Genomic DNA, 16,854 nt, shown 5'->3' on the forward strand with positions numbered 1-16,854 from the left:
GTGACAGCAAAAGAAAAGAAAAACTAAAACAACAAAACAGTAAACACAGACATCGGATAATGCGTTCTCTTATTTCCAGTAGGATCCGACACAATACATGTAATGTGACCGTGAACTGATGGGATATAATTGCGGCTTCCCGACAACCAAGGCTGTTAAAGGCTGGACAGCTACACCGGGACCTCGGGTCAGTCCTTCATTTATGATGAAAGTGTCTGACAAACAGATTTGCCAGCGGCTACACCTGCATTTTGTTATCAGCTATATTTAGACACAAAAAAAGGGAAAGGATGATGGCAGTCTTAACACCACTGCTAGATATTTTTGCCTTTACAGAAATCAGGACCTTAAAACTCCAACAAAAACACTGTCTTTGATATCTCTGGATTGCTTCCGGTGTATGTGGGGTGACGTGATACTGTAAATTGTGGTATCGATCCGATATCAAGTAAATACAAAGTATCGATCCTGCTGGGCTAGTATCGATCCAGTACCAATACCATTAATATCGATACTATTGATATTTGGATTAATCCCCCACCTCTACTTACGAGAGGACGTCTCCCACATAGGCGTAGTAGGAACAGCAGAAAGGCGGCGACCCATCGCAGCAGTACTCTACGCAGCCCTCACACTGGGCCTCGCTGCCACCTGTAACACACACAAAAGCAACCACACACTGGTTACAGACTGCTAATGCAGGATGTCATAGGTTTGTGGAGCCAAAGAAGTGCGAGTGGACAAAAAGGTGAAGCCTGAGAGATAGTTCCTTCGATGAAATAGTGGAAATAAAAAGTCACAGAGCATTGTCAAGGTGTTAAGCTGCCAGTGTACACTTCAAAAACTTCTTCATTCAGGTCTTGCCAACACTTTTTGATCCTTTCCCATCATGAAAAAGAAAAAAAAGAAAAAAAACTTCAACACTATAATGAAACCTCTTATGAACTAACCCCTAAGTACACAACCTCCAACTGGCAGCTTCTATTTATATTTCAAGACTGATTTAAAGGCACTGCCTGCGTTAAATGCACCTGCGGAGCATTCAGGGGGAAAAGAAAAAGAGAAACACACACATTAGGGTTTTGTTTCAGTGCACTCAGCCAGCCCTGCTTGCCTCCATCACAATGTTTCTTAATAACAGCCAGCGGGGACAAAAAACATTTTAATTCAGTCTTCAATTACAAAGAAAAATGTCACAATGGCCTATGAAAGAAGAACCTCCTGATGGCATAAAACAGCAAGGCCACGTGCCGTTCAGGGTTTCACCGTTGAAAACTACATGTGCACGGTTTATTTTCCCACACGCAGGCTGGACCGAGGTGGCAAAACAGCCCACGTGTCCCACCGGCTGAATCAAACACTGTAGGCTGATGTAGGATGACAGACAAATCTGTGACACAGCAAAAGAACATAACACTTTTCATGTGATGACGTACCAGTAATATTAAATTTAGATCGTGTTAGGATACCAGAACCTTCCTTGTCTTAAGGTTAAGGTTTTTAAAGCTTATTCCATGGGCTTGAATATAACCCAGCCACTGGTTAATAAACTATATGTAAAATAAAGAAATGACCTATTTTGTAAGTGTTTTTATGACGCTGCGTTACTGTACCTACATTAAAATCAATTCAGTGGTTTCTGCAGCTTCTACCTGATGACAAGAATCTTTTGATTAGCTTAAAATGACTTGATATCCTTCATGACAGCTATGTTTGACATATTATAAGCCAACAAGTCATTTACAACGGTTTAACTACAGGCAATCCCTTTTGGTACTTCACCAGTCCCAAGCCTGGATAAATGGGAAGAGCTGCGTCATGGAGAGTATCTGGCATTAAATCTTGGTGAGGCATTTGGACACGGTGGACACCATCGACTCTTCTCCACTGACTCTGGGTGTAGTCTGGTGCCTAATCTGGAACCGGCACCACCACAAAGTTGTTGTCCCAAAACTGTGTGAGGCAATATTTTTGTATTAATCACCTATATTGTGCAGCATTAAAAAAAGAAAGAAAGATGAAACCGCTGTTGTGGTTTTCTGTTTGAGAGCTCACAGCTGATTTCACAGATCCATATTCAGTCCACTCTCGGTTTCTTCCCACCAAAATTACACAAACTTCTTCCAATGCTGCGTTCCATTGTGTAGCCTGTGTACAGGTATGCAACACCCAGGCAACGCGGCACTAGGCAACCACTAAGGGACACAAGGCTCAGTTCTCAGAAGTGATCAAATGAGGGATGGTTTTTAAAAGGAACTGAAGCAGAACTGGCTCTGCACTTGAACAAGAGATTTGAGAATAAGCACCAAACAATGCAGTTTATCAGTAATAATAGCACGCCCCTAGCTTAGCAGCTCTTTCTGTCGAGGCTGCCATGACTTCGACCGGATAGAAGTAGATCTTTTACACACTTAAGCCACTTGCAAACCTTTTTTCCCCACCTCTGTTTTCCCACTGTATTCAGGCTCCGGGAGATAAAACCGAGCCTTTACCAAAACTGATAAAAAAATCAAGAAGAAAACTGAAATCTCTGTGGACCATCAGGCTCCGACTCAGAGACTGAAAATTGCTAGAAAAATGCATTTAGTACAAATGAAGCATAAAGATTGGTCTTATTATAGGCAGCCTAGACTCCAGTGTTTTGGGGAGTTCACCGAAGATGTCTCAACCTCTAAAATTAGTTTTTTAGCTATTCCCTTAAGTACCTATTTCCTACGAGCCCCTCAGCTTTGAGAAAAGCCACATTGCTGGAGTTCAGGCAAACTTTAAGAGTCCTCAAGAACTGTTTAGGCTCTCAGTCGTCACGCTCATGGCAGTCTTGTGATGTGATGATCAATAGTGGGTGTCCAAAGGGGACAACCTCCACTAGAGTTTAAATACGCAGGTCTCTCCACCTTTTTTGTTATTAGAACTGAGGAAGCCTCTCGGATGGGAGGTCCAGTCACCCTTTTTTTCCCCTCCCCAAGCTCTTAAACTCATGACTGTGGCTCTCAAATTAGCACACGCTCGTGAGCCTCAGCAATCCACCAGCTGAATTAATTACCCTTTGAGTGGGAGACCATTAGAATAAGATACAGTACAAGTGTTTGTGTATGCGTGATGGATCAAATTAAGATGGTTTCAGTGCTTTTCTCCTTCTGCGCCGACGCAATTCATGATCCACAACGAGAATTTAACACCCATTTGAGTGAGTGACACTGGCAGGATCTCTTTTAGTGTGTGTGTTTGACTAATGTGCTTTATTAACCCCCCCCCCCCCTCCCCTCCCAGGGCTCAGCTAAAAAGCATTGTGCACACAGCTGTGCCTCTCTATATACTCGTCTCAACCTGCTGCCACGACACCAGCCCTTTTCGTCCCGAAGGCTCTCTGCGATATTTGCAGCTTTTTCGCGCAGAAGGTCGGGAGCCTTTCACAACCAAGAGCGCGCCGGGGACGTGAGTCAGATGAAGGACAATGCAGAAAAAAAAAAGGAAAAGAAAGGAAGAAAAAACAAGCATGTGTGTACACCCGGCTCTGCTTTCTCTCAGCAATCACTCACACTCAGACTGTGTTTGCCCAAGGGGAATATACACACATATTTCCACACATGGGTTCAAACGGAGGCAGAGAAAGTAGATGAGAGAGGGGTGGCTTTACATTACTACAGATGGAGGTATGTCATAAAAATGTAATATAAAAATTGGGCAGGGTGGGGTGGCAGGGGCGTGTGCAGTGAAAGTGTGGATTTCCAAATCAGTTAAGCCTTTATTTATTTATTTATTTATCTTAGTTTAATAGATGCTGTCTCTGCAGTGGTGACACATCCTTTTAATTACATACTACCTCCCTGAATCAAATACTTCCATGTCAAATCAATAGGAGGTCCCATTTTTGGGTTTTTTGCAGACCTCTGGTGTGCTCAATCTGGGTGGTCCCTCTTGAGGTCCTGGCTCCTGTCTCTCCACACGCTGGGAGACAATGGGACCATGTCCTTCACCCCCACCTCTTTTCTTTTTTGCTCCTTCTCTCAAATACATACACCAACCCCTCCAGCCAGTCCTCTCCCCTGCCCCCAACCACAGCAGCCCTGTAAGGCACACTTTAACTCAAGATGAGAAGTTTCTAGCAGTTTTCAAGTCCTGACTGTTCTCGGATTTTGAAAATCTCTACAAAAAACAAACAAACAACCATCCCCCCAAATGTGCTTATATATTAAACACGTTTCCTTCCTTTCCAAACGTTTCATTGCGCTTGTCCAGTGGCTTATTTGTACGACTGGAAGAGCCACTACAGCCACCTTAAAGGTGACTGGGAGATGAAAGTGTTTTAAACGATTAAAGCAGAAACTCACCGGTGAATAAACAGAGCAGCAGCGAGTTCCACTTCCATCTCACCGCCTGCGTCCTCCTCCTCCAGAGGGTTTCCATAATCTTCACTCACCGGGTGCCCACTTTCCTCCCTCTCTGCTCTTACTTTCTCAATCACAAAATATAACAAAAAGCGCTCATTTACACTGCCTGGTCTCCTCACCTATACGGCTCTCCCAGTAGCATTGCCTTATCCCTTCATCCCCCCCGAAACAGACAGCAGTTAGTTGGGTAGGCTACTTGTTTAAGCGCTCGGTTTGTTCCTCCACGTGTGAGCGTCTTTTCCTGTCCTGCTGGGTCTCGTTCTCACACCTCCGACTGATCGCCAAGGTTTTTTTTTTTGGTTTTTTTTTTTTTTATTGTCCTGCCCTCCCTCCTGCCGTCCCCCCTTTTCTCAAATTACAGAGGGATACGGGCTATATATAAAAGCTTCTGTCCGAGACTTTCAAAATAAAATTAATGGATGGTTTTTATTTTTATTTGTTTATTTATTTAGATTTTTCTTCACCCGAAGTATATATATAAAAAATCAAGCTAAAACCATAAGCCCAAGTGGAAGACACCCTTTTATCTCACTTCTGCCAGACAACAGAAAGTGGTTGTTAATATTAAAATACGATTTTTATCATTTAAAAACGTTTCACGCGAAAGTATTAATTAGCTCGAGAGGTCTTAAGAAAAATACATTTCAAAAAGAAATATATCTTATTTTTTCCATATGCATTGAGTGTACTGTCATGTAAAAAATTAAAGATTTCAGAATAAAGGCATAAAGCCTTTGAGTTTTGTTGTTGTTTTTGAGTGAAACAACATTATTAGGCCTATTTTCTGTCTTCATGATACAAGCTTTTTTCTAGCTCTATAATTAGTTACCAGTTCAATACAAGGCCCGTATTCCAGATATCAATACCGATACCCATAGTTTTAACTTATAAAGGCAGCTTAAGCAGGGGAGAGCAGTGTGTCATGATTTATGAGATGATTATTTTCCATGATAATTAGTTACAACAATAAAACACAACTTTCAGCTTTTTTTGTATTTTGAAAGAGCTGGAATTAAAATGCGCTTGTCCCTGAAGCACTTTGGGTCCGCTCTGTTATTTAAATGTGCTATAGGCTATAAATAAAAGATGGATGTTGCAACAAAAAATAACTATTTTAACACAATTCAGTGCGCTTCATACTGAACTGAGAGGATAGAAACAAAGTATCGATCCTATCGCGATAGTATCGATCCAATACTAGTACCAGCATTGGTATCAATACTATCAATGTTTGGATCATTTCACATGCCTCTAATAATTACTTTCATTTTCAGTTAATTCTGACTCCTGTCTAAGGCTAGCATCACCAAACCAGGAATAGCCATGCATTTTATTGAAAATATTGCCATAATTAACAACATTTTCTGCAATTTTCACTTTGAAAGATGACCTGCTGAAGCTCAAACTGAGAAAGGTGACTTTGAACATGACAGGGTTGTTGGTATTTGCATGCTTTGTATGATATTCAAAAAAACTGCTGATCTGGTGGGATTTTCCCATGCAACCCTCTATAGGGTTTACAGAGAATGGCCTAAAGAGAGCAATGAGTTCACTGCACTCACTGACCCCCGCAGTCACCAACTCAATCGGGCACATTAGGGATTTGGAGACTGGAGATTTGATTCATGAACAATTAAGGCAGTTCTAAAGACAAAACATGGTCCAACCCTGTGCTAGTCATGTGCCACTAATAGAATGTAGACCTATACTGTCAACCTACGCACTTTAAGACTTGTTTTGACTCTATAGCACGTATCCATACAAATCATCACTACTGAATTTTAGTAGTTTATGGTTCAAATGTCTGGTAACTATAGCAACTCAGGTGTTCACGCTGTGGTAAGAGTTGAGTAGGAATGAGATGTAGTTAAAATATTGGTATACAATGAATTTTACAGCCACTGGTGCTTTTACTTTGAAGGCACTGTCTGGGCTCCTGTTTTATCTTCGTTGTGACCGTCAGCCTGGCGCGGAGAGAGAAAGGTGCACGTGTTTCGACGTGCTCGCGCACACGCTTGTCCTCCACTCATCTCAGGCCGCAGCTTCTCGTGCTGCCGTCACATCACGACCTTATTTGAGATAAAAGAGGATAATGACCCACGGCGGCACGATACACCGCTTCACACCTGCCTGACAACACTCAGGGGATTTTTTTTACAGCAAGCCAAACAACACGAATCACACACGCTTAGATCAGTGTCAGGGACAGGGGAACACAAAAAGTTGCACAGCCCCTCAAACTCAGGGGTAGGGGGCGCATTATAGGTACAGAGAGCCTTAATTTTAAAACTGTATATACTGGATATTCTGTGTATATCTCACTCTTATTGCCTGTTCTTATTATCCTTGTCTTCTATCTACCTCTATTGTATGTTAATTGCCCCTTGGGGATAAATAAAGTCTTTCTGATTCTGATTCTGATTAAATCTGGTCTGTGTTTCAAGGCCTCTGCTTTCTGAGTATTGTATGCAGGAAAAATTATGGCCATGACAGCAGAAAACATTATTTATTATTTATTTAAGGGATTATATATATCTGATCACATGGCAGAGTAAAGGCAGTATATATAGGGGAGGGACATTATTGCACCTTTAGCCAAAAGGGTAAGTCCACCACCCCCATGCACCCCCCACTGTGCTGGGAAATTTGGTCAGACACAACAGTTGTCCTTTTCTGCTGACTTCACCACAGAGAAAGAAGTGCAACATCAACTGCACGTCTCAGCTTTCTAATGAAATCCTGAACTCACCTTGATGTACTATGAATGGCCATTGGGGAGGCCTTTATCAGTAGAAAAAAAGAAGAAGAAGTCCCAAATCAAGTTTTCAAGAGCTCCTCAGTGGGCCAGATTGGAGTGCTGGGCCAAATCTTGCATTTGACACCCCTGATCTAAAATGTGTACCAGTTTGAGGTGATGGTCTACCGTGCCGCCCTACACTTGAATACAATGGAGCTAAATGGCACTGGTCGTATGTGTTAAAAATACATATGGAAACCTCAGATCCAGTTTTCCTTTCCACCAAACTACGCACCATCCACATCACTCTGCAGCAGTGCGAAGAGACATGTGGCCAGATGCTAGCAGTGGCATGACAGGATGTGAACACTAATATACCCCCAACCTCAAGCATGCTTTTTTTTGGTTAGTGGATGTAGAGAGCAGAAATAAAATAGTTTCAGATTATATATTCAAGACACTCCAGACATTTTTATAGCTGATATATTAAGTCACAAAAAAAAGGCGTGGATGGAAACATATCACTACATGCCAAAGAAAAAATGTGCAAACTCCAGTCCTGATTTCAGAAGTAATCTGTAACAATTTGACTTAAACTGTAGAGTTTATTGCATGAATTTATCTAGAGGACTATGAACATTTTCATATCTGTGCTTGCACACATATTGCACTTACTACACGGGCCTACTGAAGTCCTCTTTTGGCCATAATGGGTTTAGATCCTCAAAATATGAATGCAGTTTCCTCTGCAGTTGGGAAAACTGGATCAAATTTGCCATAATTGAAACAAACTTTTACAAGCAACCAAGGGTGGCAAGAGGATGAAGGTAATTTAGTTCTCGGAAATGCCACCCACATCGAGCAGCGATGATTCATAATGCCTTCCAGATGTTTCTTTTAAGCTGTAATGATGTGACGGCAAGACATGTAAAAACAAGCAGGTAAAAAAAGAAGACGAAGAAGAGGAAGAAAGTAGGCATCGCTTTCATTTTAGACATTCACACTGAAGGTGACATCTCCCCCATAACTGTGTGATTTTCTATTAGCTGTAATTTGAGAGGGGAAAAAAAAAGTCAAAACATCACTGTGACCAGTTGTTTGGGCTGGTGACACATTATGCTATTATCAAGATTACAGAGACAGCCAATCTTCTTCTCAACCATCTATAATTAGGGGATAATCATTTCCTTTGTGCTGCACTGAAGCCGACGGGGCGGGAAATCATCTTCCTCGGGGCCAAACAGGAAGTGCCACATGTGCTCCAGCTTCTAGTTCAGGAGAGACGAGGTGGCAATCAAACTTTTCATTGAGGCAAAAAAGACGTCAGTGGCTTCCTAAAAGTTATTTCCTGTCATACTGGACCGTACAGTAAGGACAGTGTATTTTCCACTTCCTGCACTGTAGCTCGACATGACAATGACTGCTTTTAAGCCGGATCTGAAGTAGCGCCTCACTTTGATTAGACCGATTTTAGAGGAGGAAGGTAGGTGCTCGGCTTATTCAGAGTGACGTCAATGTACTCAGCACAACATTTGTTATATTACATCTAAGTATGAAATTGAACAGATATATATGGGAATAATAACAGAATAATGTCAGACCCATCCTTACCTTACTCACAAACAAGGAGTTCTTTTCACTCGTGCACTGCAACTTACTTTCCCAATTTAGATAATTCACCTACTGGTGTGTGTGTGTGTGTGTGTGTGTGTGTGTGTGTGTGTGTGTGTGTGTGTGTGTGTGTGTGTGTGTGTGTGTGTGTGTGCGCACTGTACAGCATACACCACATTGTTAAGTCTGTGTTTTGGCGTTTTGTCTTTCGGGTGAACCAGTTTTTGTCTGAGCGTGACAATGATTGTCATCCCCTATGTAGCCGGTGTATCAGAAAAACTCAGGAGAGTTTTCTCCAAGCATCACATCCCGGTGCATTTCAGACCCAGCAACACGCTCAGACAGAAACTGGTTCACCCGAAAGACAAAACGCCAAAACACAGACTTAACAATGTGGTGTATGCTGTACAGTGCAGCGAGGAATGCCCAGACCTCTACATTGGAGAGACCAAACAGCCACTTCAGACATTTTATTAAGTCAAATAATTATACAGGCTGTCCAAAATAAATAAAGTTTGGATATGGTTTAATTGGTTTAATTAATTTGAAATTAAGAGGTTGTCATGGCTGGAATGGCTGGTGTGTTTGAGGAGGGGACCCAAAAGCAGACAAAACTAAAGAAGCATTTCTTTAGGCTGATAACTACCACAAAACAAAAACACAGGCGAACAGAGATGAGAAATTAAACAATAACCTGAACTGGCAGGTTAATGGCAATGCCGGAGAATACACCCTACCCACTCCATGACATAGTGGCCAGTCCCAGGAGCACGTACGGCGATAGACTGAGATTACCCAAATACACCGCTGAATGACACAGGAAATCACTCCTGCCTGTGGATATCTCGCTGTACAACTTCTCCATCTAAAGCACAAGTACACAATATTTAATAGTTACAATAGGTGCAATAGTTACACCCTCAATCCTAAAGCCCTATTTTTCACCTTTTTCGCCAAGGACTTATGGCGGTTTTGCTGCAGTTTAAAAAAAAAAACGGAATCATTGGCAGGATTTGTGCTGTGTTTTGGTGGTGATACGAGCTTCATTTTCCCATCACTACTGTTACATATGTTGTGTTTTGGGGAGGTCCTTTCTTAAGGCGCAAAAGGAGGGAGGAGGATATTTCATATAAGCACGCAAATTGTTTTACTAACATTTGATGACGTAGGTATGGATGCATGTGTAATTTGGAAACTGAAGTATAGTGGAGTGTAATAGGTAGATAGATAATCAACCAATTATCCCCCCAAAAACGGGGAAAACTACCTGAGCAAATAAACTTTGATGACCAGTAAATTACTTCCTTGTGATATTACAGATTGAGTGGAAGACATTAGTAGATGGCAAAATATCCAGTGGGCAGATATATACACGTATTTGGTGGAGCAACCCAGTGTATACACCAGAGAGAAATTTCAGGCACACAAGTCACTCAGTGCATACAACCATGTTGTCTGTGGTCATGTACAGAACGCCAACATAGATTGAGTTTTGTGTCTTCAAGGTAGAAGTACGTCCAAGTCAAAGACAAGCTACACAGCTACACTGTAAAAAAGAATTCCATAGAAAAACAAAAAAAATGTCCTGGTAATTTTCTGCCAGTAGGGGAGACCGGGGATAGTTGTAACGTGGGTCAGTTGTAACACTTCCAATTTCTCCAATCAGGGCTAAGTTTCAAATGATGTGATTAATCCTGTGCATGCCCAACTCAGTTCTGCTATCACATGTGAAAAATCAGCACATTTTGTCAAACACAAACAATTTAACACGAAAAAAAGTAATTTGTATGCCAAAAAGTAAGTTTTTCTACTTTATTTCAATTTCTAATAGCATTATCTGCTTTGCAGTTAAACTCATCAAACTTAAATTATGTTATTTGTATGTCTATGGGGATATATTCTGTGTAAGTCTTTAGTGCTAATGTTTTAGCCGTTGGCTGTAATGTTAGCTAGTTCATGGCTATGGGAGTCTGGGTCAGTTGTAACAGCAACAGTCTGGGTTAGTTGTAACAATAATGCAGATGTTACAACTTACCACACTGTTACTTTAACTTATATTAAACAAGTTGGGGCAACGACATCAGCAGAGAGAGGTTCACTGGTCACATTTGTATATGCAGTTAATGCCATTGGCAACACAATTCCTCCACTGTTTGTGTTCCCACACATACATTATGCAGACCACTGTGTCAGAGATGGACCAGTAGGAAGTAGTGGTAGTGGAAATGAATCAGGATGAGTGCAAGAAACAGATTTCCTCATCTTTCTGAAGCACTTTGCAAACCACACCAAGGTAAGCCATGATAAAAAGTAATGGAATTGCGATGCTGGTGAACAACTACATTTTTTCAGCTTCATTGTTATGTTCAAAATTGGTGCAAGAGTTGTAGGTTATAATGCCCACTGGACCAATGAGGCCAAACTCAAGGAAGACCAACCAAAATTAATGAAATATTCAGTTGCAGAAAATTCCATAATTTGTCTTTTTTGGGGGGTTGGAATATGTTCAAAAGTTAGATTTCTGCATTCTGTCACACACACACATAACTACATAAATGGCTCTAAGTGCATTCATGTGTTGAATAAACAAAGATTACATGTTAATATTTTGTCAGTGCCCTTATTTCATTGTGTTACATTTTACCCCAGGATATGTTACAACTAACCCAGACTATGGGGTTAATTGTAACATTTCACTCTTTGTGTTTGAGACCATACCATGCAATGGGTAATTGTGCTGCAGAGAAAATAGCTGCACTATTTAATAGCCGAGACATGTAAATACTTTGCATTACATTTTGAATCCACTACCTTAAAAGAGCTTCAATTTACAGACGGAAATGTCAAAAATGTTACAACTATCCCCGGTCTCCCCTACAATTTCAGTTTTTTATTATGGAAGTTGAAGGACTTTTCCGTAAATGATAAAACGGAAAATTCTGTAGATTAACAGTATATTCTCTGTACTATTTACAGGCATTTCCTTCAGCTATAAAACGTAAAATTAAATTTCTTCACTGTATAAACTTTCAAATTTGAGCATTTTTATTTCCTTGAAATTTTCTGTCATGTAAATGTGTTTACATACATTCATTCAAGTGGCTCCTATGTGTTTTCTTCAAAAAGGACACCTGACAAACAAAAAATATAACATTTAATAATCGAAACGCTGTTTACATGTGGACGAAAGGTCCAAACGCATAGAAAAAAAGCTGCATTTTCGAAAATACCCATGTAGGTGTGGACGTGGCGTAAGAGTTAGTAGTTTATTTTATTGCTGCCTGTAATTTATTGCAGTTTACTTTTATTAGTTTCATTGTTTACTAAATGTTTAAGGTGTGAAATAAACTGGATGGGAGTTTAAAGCAAAATATGACTGTGTGTGGTTGGAGGGGGCGGGGCGCGAAGATTTTTTTGTAAAACAAAGGCGGGGCCTAGCGAAAAAAGTTTGGGAACCACTGCTCTAGCAGATCGTTACATAGAGAAACCTTTTGAATACAAGCGTGCTCATCCACACAGGTGTGCACACTGGTGTACACACGGGTGTTCACTGTCCATAGACACAAACCACACCTTTCTTGGCTGCTACCTCAAAGCACACTGTGCGCTGTCGGCCCTGCATGCTGCACAACAACATTCAATATTAGTATTTACTGTTATTTACACTTGGCTAGATAAATGCGATGGTGTTGTGTTTATTGCGCTGCTCTCTTTTTGTGCTTGTTTTCTCTTTTTTTTTCTCTCTTTTTTTTAAGTGCCCTTTCTCACTCTCCCTCTTCCCCCTTCATTTTTCTTTCTCCCTTTCCTATCCCCCAGCCATGTCTGTCCCATCTGTAACAACTGAAAATAAAATAAAATATATAATAATAACAACAAAGGTCGATCAAATGGACCGTTGGGTATCTTTGTTGGCCTTCAGACAACAATTCTGACAACTAAAGAACCAAACGGTACAGGCGCAAAAAAAAGAGCGGTGAGAATTCGCCGCACTGTTTGAATTTGTTTCTCCCAGACCCCACCTTTATGTGAAGCAGCTGGGCTGATAAAAATCCACTTTATACCTTTTGGTTGTAGGACTCTTTCTATTTTGTCATTATCCAGTCGTTGAATGGCTTCCCTCAACTCCCTTTCAGCTGCCACAAAGTTTGTGACATTATCTGACCTCATTATGGTGACTTGACCTCTTCTGCAAATGAAACGTCGAATCGCATTGATACAGGAATCTGTGTCCATCTTCTGCTCACCAACCTTTCCAGAAATCCTACGGCAGGTTTGACATTTGTTGATTATCTTTCTAACTGCCAAATTGGCTTGTGGAAACCAATATCTGCATCGCAGCTGCGCCAGCACGTAATTGTGACCGCAGTGATTAGTTCTTTGATGGATGTCTGTCAAGATGAGTTCAGAGATTTTGTTGGTTGTGTAGCATTTTCTGGCAAGCCCGATGTATTGAGTCTGCCACCAACTCTCAGCATCCCATCACAAAGATCTGGGTCTAATTTGAACAACTGACTGCCACAACTGAGATGTCCTCCTTTCTGTAGGGTGAAGCGAACAATTTCTGATTTGGCAGCCTCAAGATCCTCCAAAGCAAGTGCCTTTCTTTCCATTGCAGATTTAAATTTCTCCATGTGCACCTGCAACTTAAATTTTTGCTTTTCAGGATCATTTTCATTTTTCTGGATTATTTTTGAGAAATGTTCGCTTTCTTCTTTTAACATCCACAGCCCCTCCCTTAGCTTCATCATCCAGGCCACTGATCTTTTCAGTTTATTCCAGTCTGAATAGTAGTCAATCACACGGTTCATTGGTTCCGTGCCTTCTTCAATTTTAAGTGTATATTAACACTTGCTGAAGTCTTGACTTGTGGATCATTTTGAAGGTTTTCCTTCTTTCTCACTGGCTGTTCTGGACATTCATTTTCATCTAGAAGATAGTTTGGCCCATGAATTCATGAACCTCCTTCCAACAGATCCTTTGCCATTAAGCCTCTGCTTGCTTGATCTGCAGGATTTTCTGCCAATGTCACATACTTCCATTGCGATGGCTTGGTTGCTTCTCAAATCAGCGAAACTCTATTTGGAACAAAGGTTTTGAAGCGAGATGTTTCACTGGCAACGTATCTAAGCACAGTTGTACTGTCTGTCCAGAAGACTGACTGTTGCAGAGGAACATGAAGCTCTTGTCGCAGTAATCTGTCCATCCTCACTGAAATCATTGCTGCAGTCAGCTCAAGCATGGGGATTGTGATTTGCTTGAGTGGAGTAACTGTTGATTTCCCAATGAGTAAAGCGCAATGTCTCTTGCCTCGTCTGTTTTCCATCAACAGGTTGATGGAGACAGTTCCATGCATAATCTGAAGCACGGAAAAATGGTGCAACTGCACAACAACAGTGCATCCAAACCTGTAGGCATTAGGCATCTACTCAAATGGAAGTTAGAGAGAAGTACAACATCTTCTTGCCATTTTCTCCAAAATTTTGCATGATTTTTGTTGATCTCTTTGTCCCAACCATGCTGCTCTTTACAGAGATCTTTCAACAAAAGTTTCGCAGGCAAGATGACTGGTGCTAAAAAGCCAAGAGGGTCACATATGGAATTAATGACTGACAAAATGCCTCTTCTGGTTATTGGCTTGTCTTGCAGCTTTATGGTGTAAGTGAAGGTATCTGTTTCTATGTCCCACTGTACACTGAGAGTTCTTTCAGTGTCATGCCTAAGATGCAGATCTTTCACTTCACTTGCTCTGTGTTCTTCAGGAATTGAGATCAACACTTTCCTACTGTTACTTGTCCACTTTGCTAATGTAAACCCTCCACTGGTACACAAAGCACGAAGATCACTGACTAATTTCACTGCAGCTTCTTCTGTAGCTACACTTTTCAGACAGTCATCTACGTAGAAGTTGCACAGGACTGTCTAAACAGCCTCTGGAGACGCTTCTTCCTTGTGATCTTCTGCCGTTCTTCTTAGCGCATATGAAGTGACACTTGGTGAGGAAGTAGCTCCAAAGAGATGCACCATCATCCTATATTCCTTCATGGGCTCATCCAGCTTGCCATCTGGCCACCAAAGAAAACGAAGAAGATCAGCATCTCGTTCTGGTACGTTGACTTGGTAAAACATTGATTCAATGTCTGCCATCAGCGCTACTGGTTCTTCATGGAATCTTAAAAGAACAAGCAACAGCATGTTGGTTAAATCTGGTCCCTGCAGTAACTCCTTGTTTAGAGACGTATCCTGGTATGAAGCCGTACAGTCAAACACGACTCGCAACTTTCTCTTCTTCGGGTGATACACCCCATGGTGTGGTATATAGAACACTCTGTTGTCATCATAGCTCAACTGGCGGTCTGGCACATGAACTGCATAGCCCTTGGTGATGATGTTTTCCATGAAAGCCTTTTACTCTTCAAAAAATTGAAGATTCTTCTTAAACTTCCTGAGCAAACATGCTATTCGCTGTTCTGCAACACAACGGTTGTTTGGCATTTGGATATTCTCATTCCTGAGCGGCAATCCAATGCTATAGTGTCCATTTTCGAAGGTCGTTGTCTTTTCTACTGATCTTAGAAACTGTTTTGTCTTCTTGTGACATTTCCTCTTCGTCATCATAATTACGTTCTGAAAAATCTATATCGTACTGTTGGACTAGAAGCTTCTCAACTTCCACCAAGGAGATTCTGCTTACTGAGAAATGTGGTTCCTTGTCTTCTGTGCCGTTTAGTTCTTTGCTTATGGGTCCATTCACAACCCAACCAATGGTAGTCTTCACTGCATAAGGACCTCCATTTTGTCCATTAATGACACGCCATGGCTCCATTGCTTTTGCACAGTTAACTCATATAAGCAGCTCAACATTAGCCTCTATCTCTGGTAGCCTCACTTCATGTAGATACGACCATTTATGAATGTCTGACTGTTTGGGTATGTTTCCACTACTCACAGGTATACTAGTGTGAGTAAACACCTTGGGTAAGTCAATGAACTTGGAATCTTCCAGGTCTGATATAACAAAACTGTTCATGAGTTTCTGTTCTCCTAGGTTTTCTTGACTCATGGTACTTAGGAGTATCTGTGTACGCTTTCCTTTAACATTCAGTTTCCTTTGCAGATCTTCAGTGCAAAATGTTGCCGTGCTTCCCGGGTCTAAAAAGGCGTATATCTCTATGTATTTAACACACATTTTAGATTTTAGTGAACATTCTTTACATTCCATTCTTCGTTTGCAGAACTTGCTGAGACGCCCAGAAACCAAACATCCAAAACAGAGTCCTTTTGACTTCCACAAGTCTACTTGTTCTTTGTGTGGTTGATTCTTAATCTTGCCACAAGAAACAAGAGTGTGAGGCTGCTGACAGTACAAACATGGCTTCTCAAAAGCACTCACTGTTTTGATTGAGTTTTCTGTTTTAATGTTTGTTTCTTGTGGTCTTTGTTCTCAGTGGAATGTTGGTGGCAAAATTGCTTCCCCGAAACTCTTTCTTTGCTGGATACCTTTCCCTTTGGTCACTCTTTCCACTTGTCATTACACAGTTGTCTGGGATATAGAGTTGAATGTCTCGAGACCACTTTTACGTGGTCTTGGTCTTGTCTTGGTCTCGACGTACTTTTGTCTTGGTCTTGTCTTGGTCTCGACGTACTTTTGTCTCGGTCTTGTCTTGGTCTCGCTGTCTCGGTCTTGCTGTCTCAGGTCAACATAGTGGTCGGGAGATTTGGAGTCAACAGTATCCATGACACACAGCGTAACGTTCGATAATGTATCATGCGCAAAAGCTTTAGCTCTGAGAGCCGTGCTTAGAGAGTGCTTTGTAGTGAATCAGAATAGTCGACTCCCATTGAGCGAGAGACGGCTCCTCAATTAATTTCCTTTCGCTGCTCAGCTGTCACACAGCGACACACAGTGGCTCAGCCATGCTCAAATCCCTCCACATTGTGGCATTTTATTATTTCGCCTTTCGCGCCCTTCAAACACAATTAAATGCAACCCGTTAGATTGAGCAGTATGCCCGGTCAGTAAGTTACAGAAATGTCAGCGACTTCGTCTGTCATAAAGTTTGCGTTCATAGAACACAAAGAGTTTTTGGTAAATGCAAAAAAGAAGCATTCGGCAAA

At 41.3% G+C, this 16,854-nt stretch overlaps 1 protein-coding gene across 1 annotated transcript in view; it reads right to left on the bottom strand.

Annotated features, from left to right (window-relative positions):
* Positions 1–4,738, bottom strand: part of cyyr1 (cysteine/tyrosine-rich 1) — a 10,126-nt gene extending 5,388 nt beyond the window's left edge. The window contains exons 1-2 of the mRNA XM_005730931.2: positions 4,332–4,738; positions 552–651 (exon numbers count right to left, since the gene is read on the bottom strand). Of these exons, the coding sequence (XP_005730988.1) occupies positions 552–651; positions 4,332–4,407 (176 nt within the window). The 5' untranslated portion in view covers positions 4,408–4,738. The remainder of the gene's footprint in view (positions 1–551; positions 652–4,331) is intronic.
* Positions 4,739–16,854: the final 12,116 nt, after the last annotated feature.

The sequence above is a fragment of the Pundamilia nyererei genome, unplaced genomic scaffold, assembly GCF_000239375.1.
Source record: "Pundamilia nyererei isolate P.nyererei 1_Seehausen unplaced genomic scaffold, PunNye1.0 scaffold00040, whole genome shotgun sequence".
Classification (NCBI taxonomy): domain Eukaryota; kingdom Metazoa; phylum Chordata; class Actinopteri; order Cichliformes; family Cichlidae; genus Pundamilia; species Pundamilia nyererei.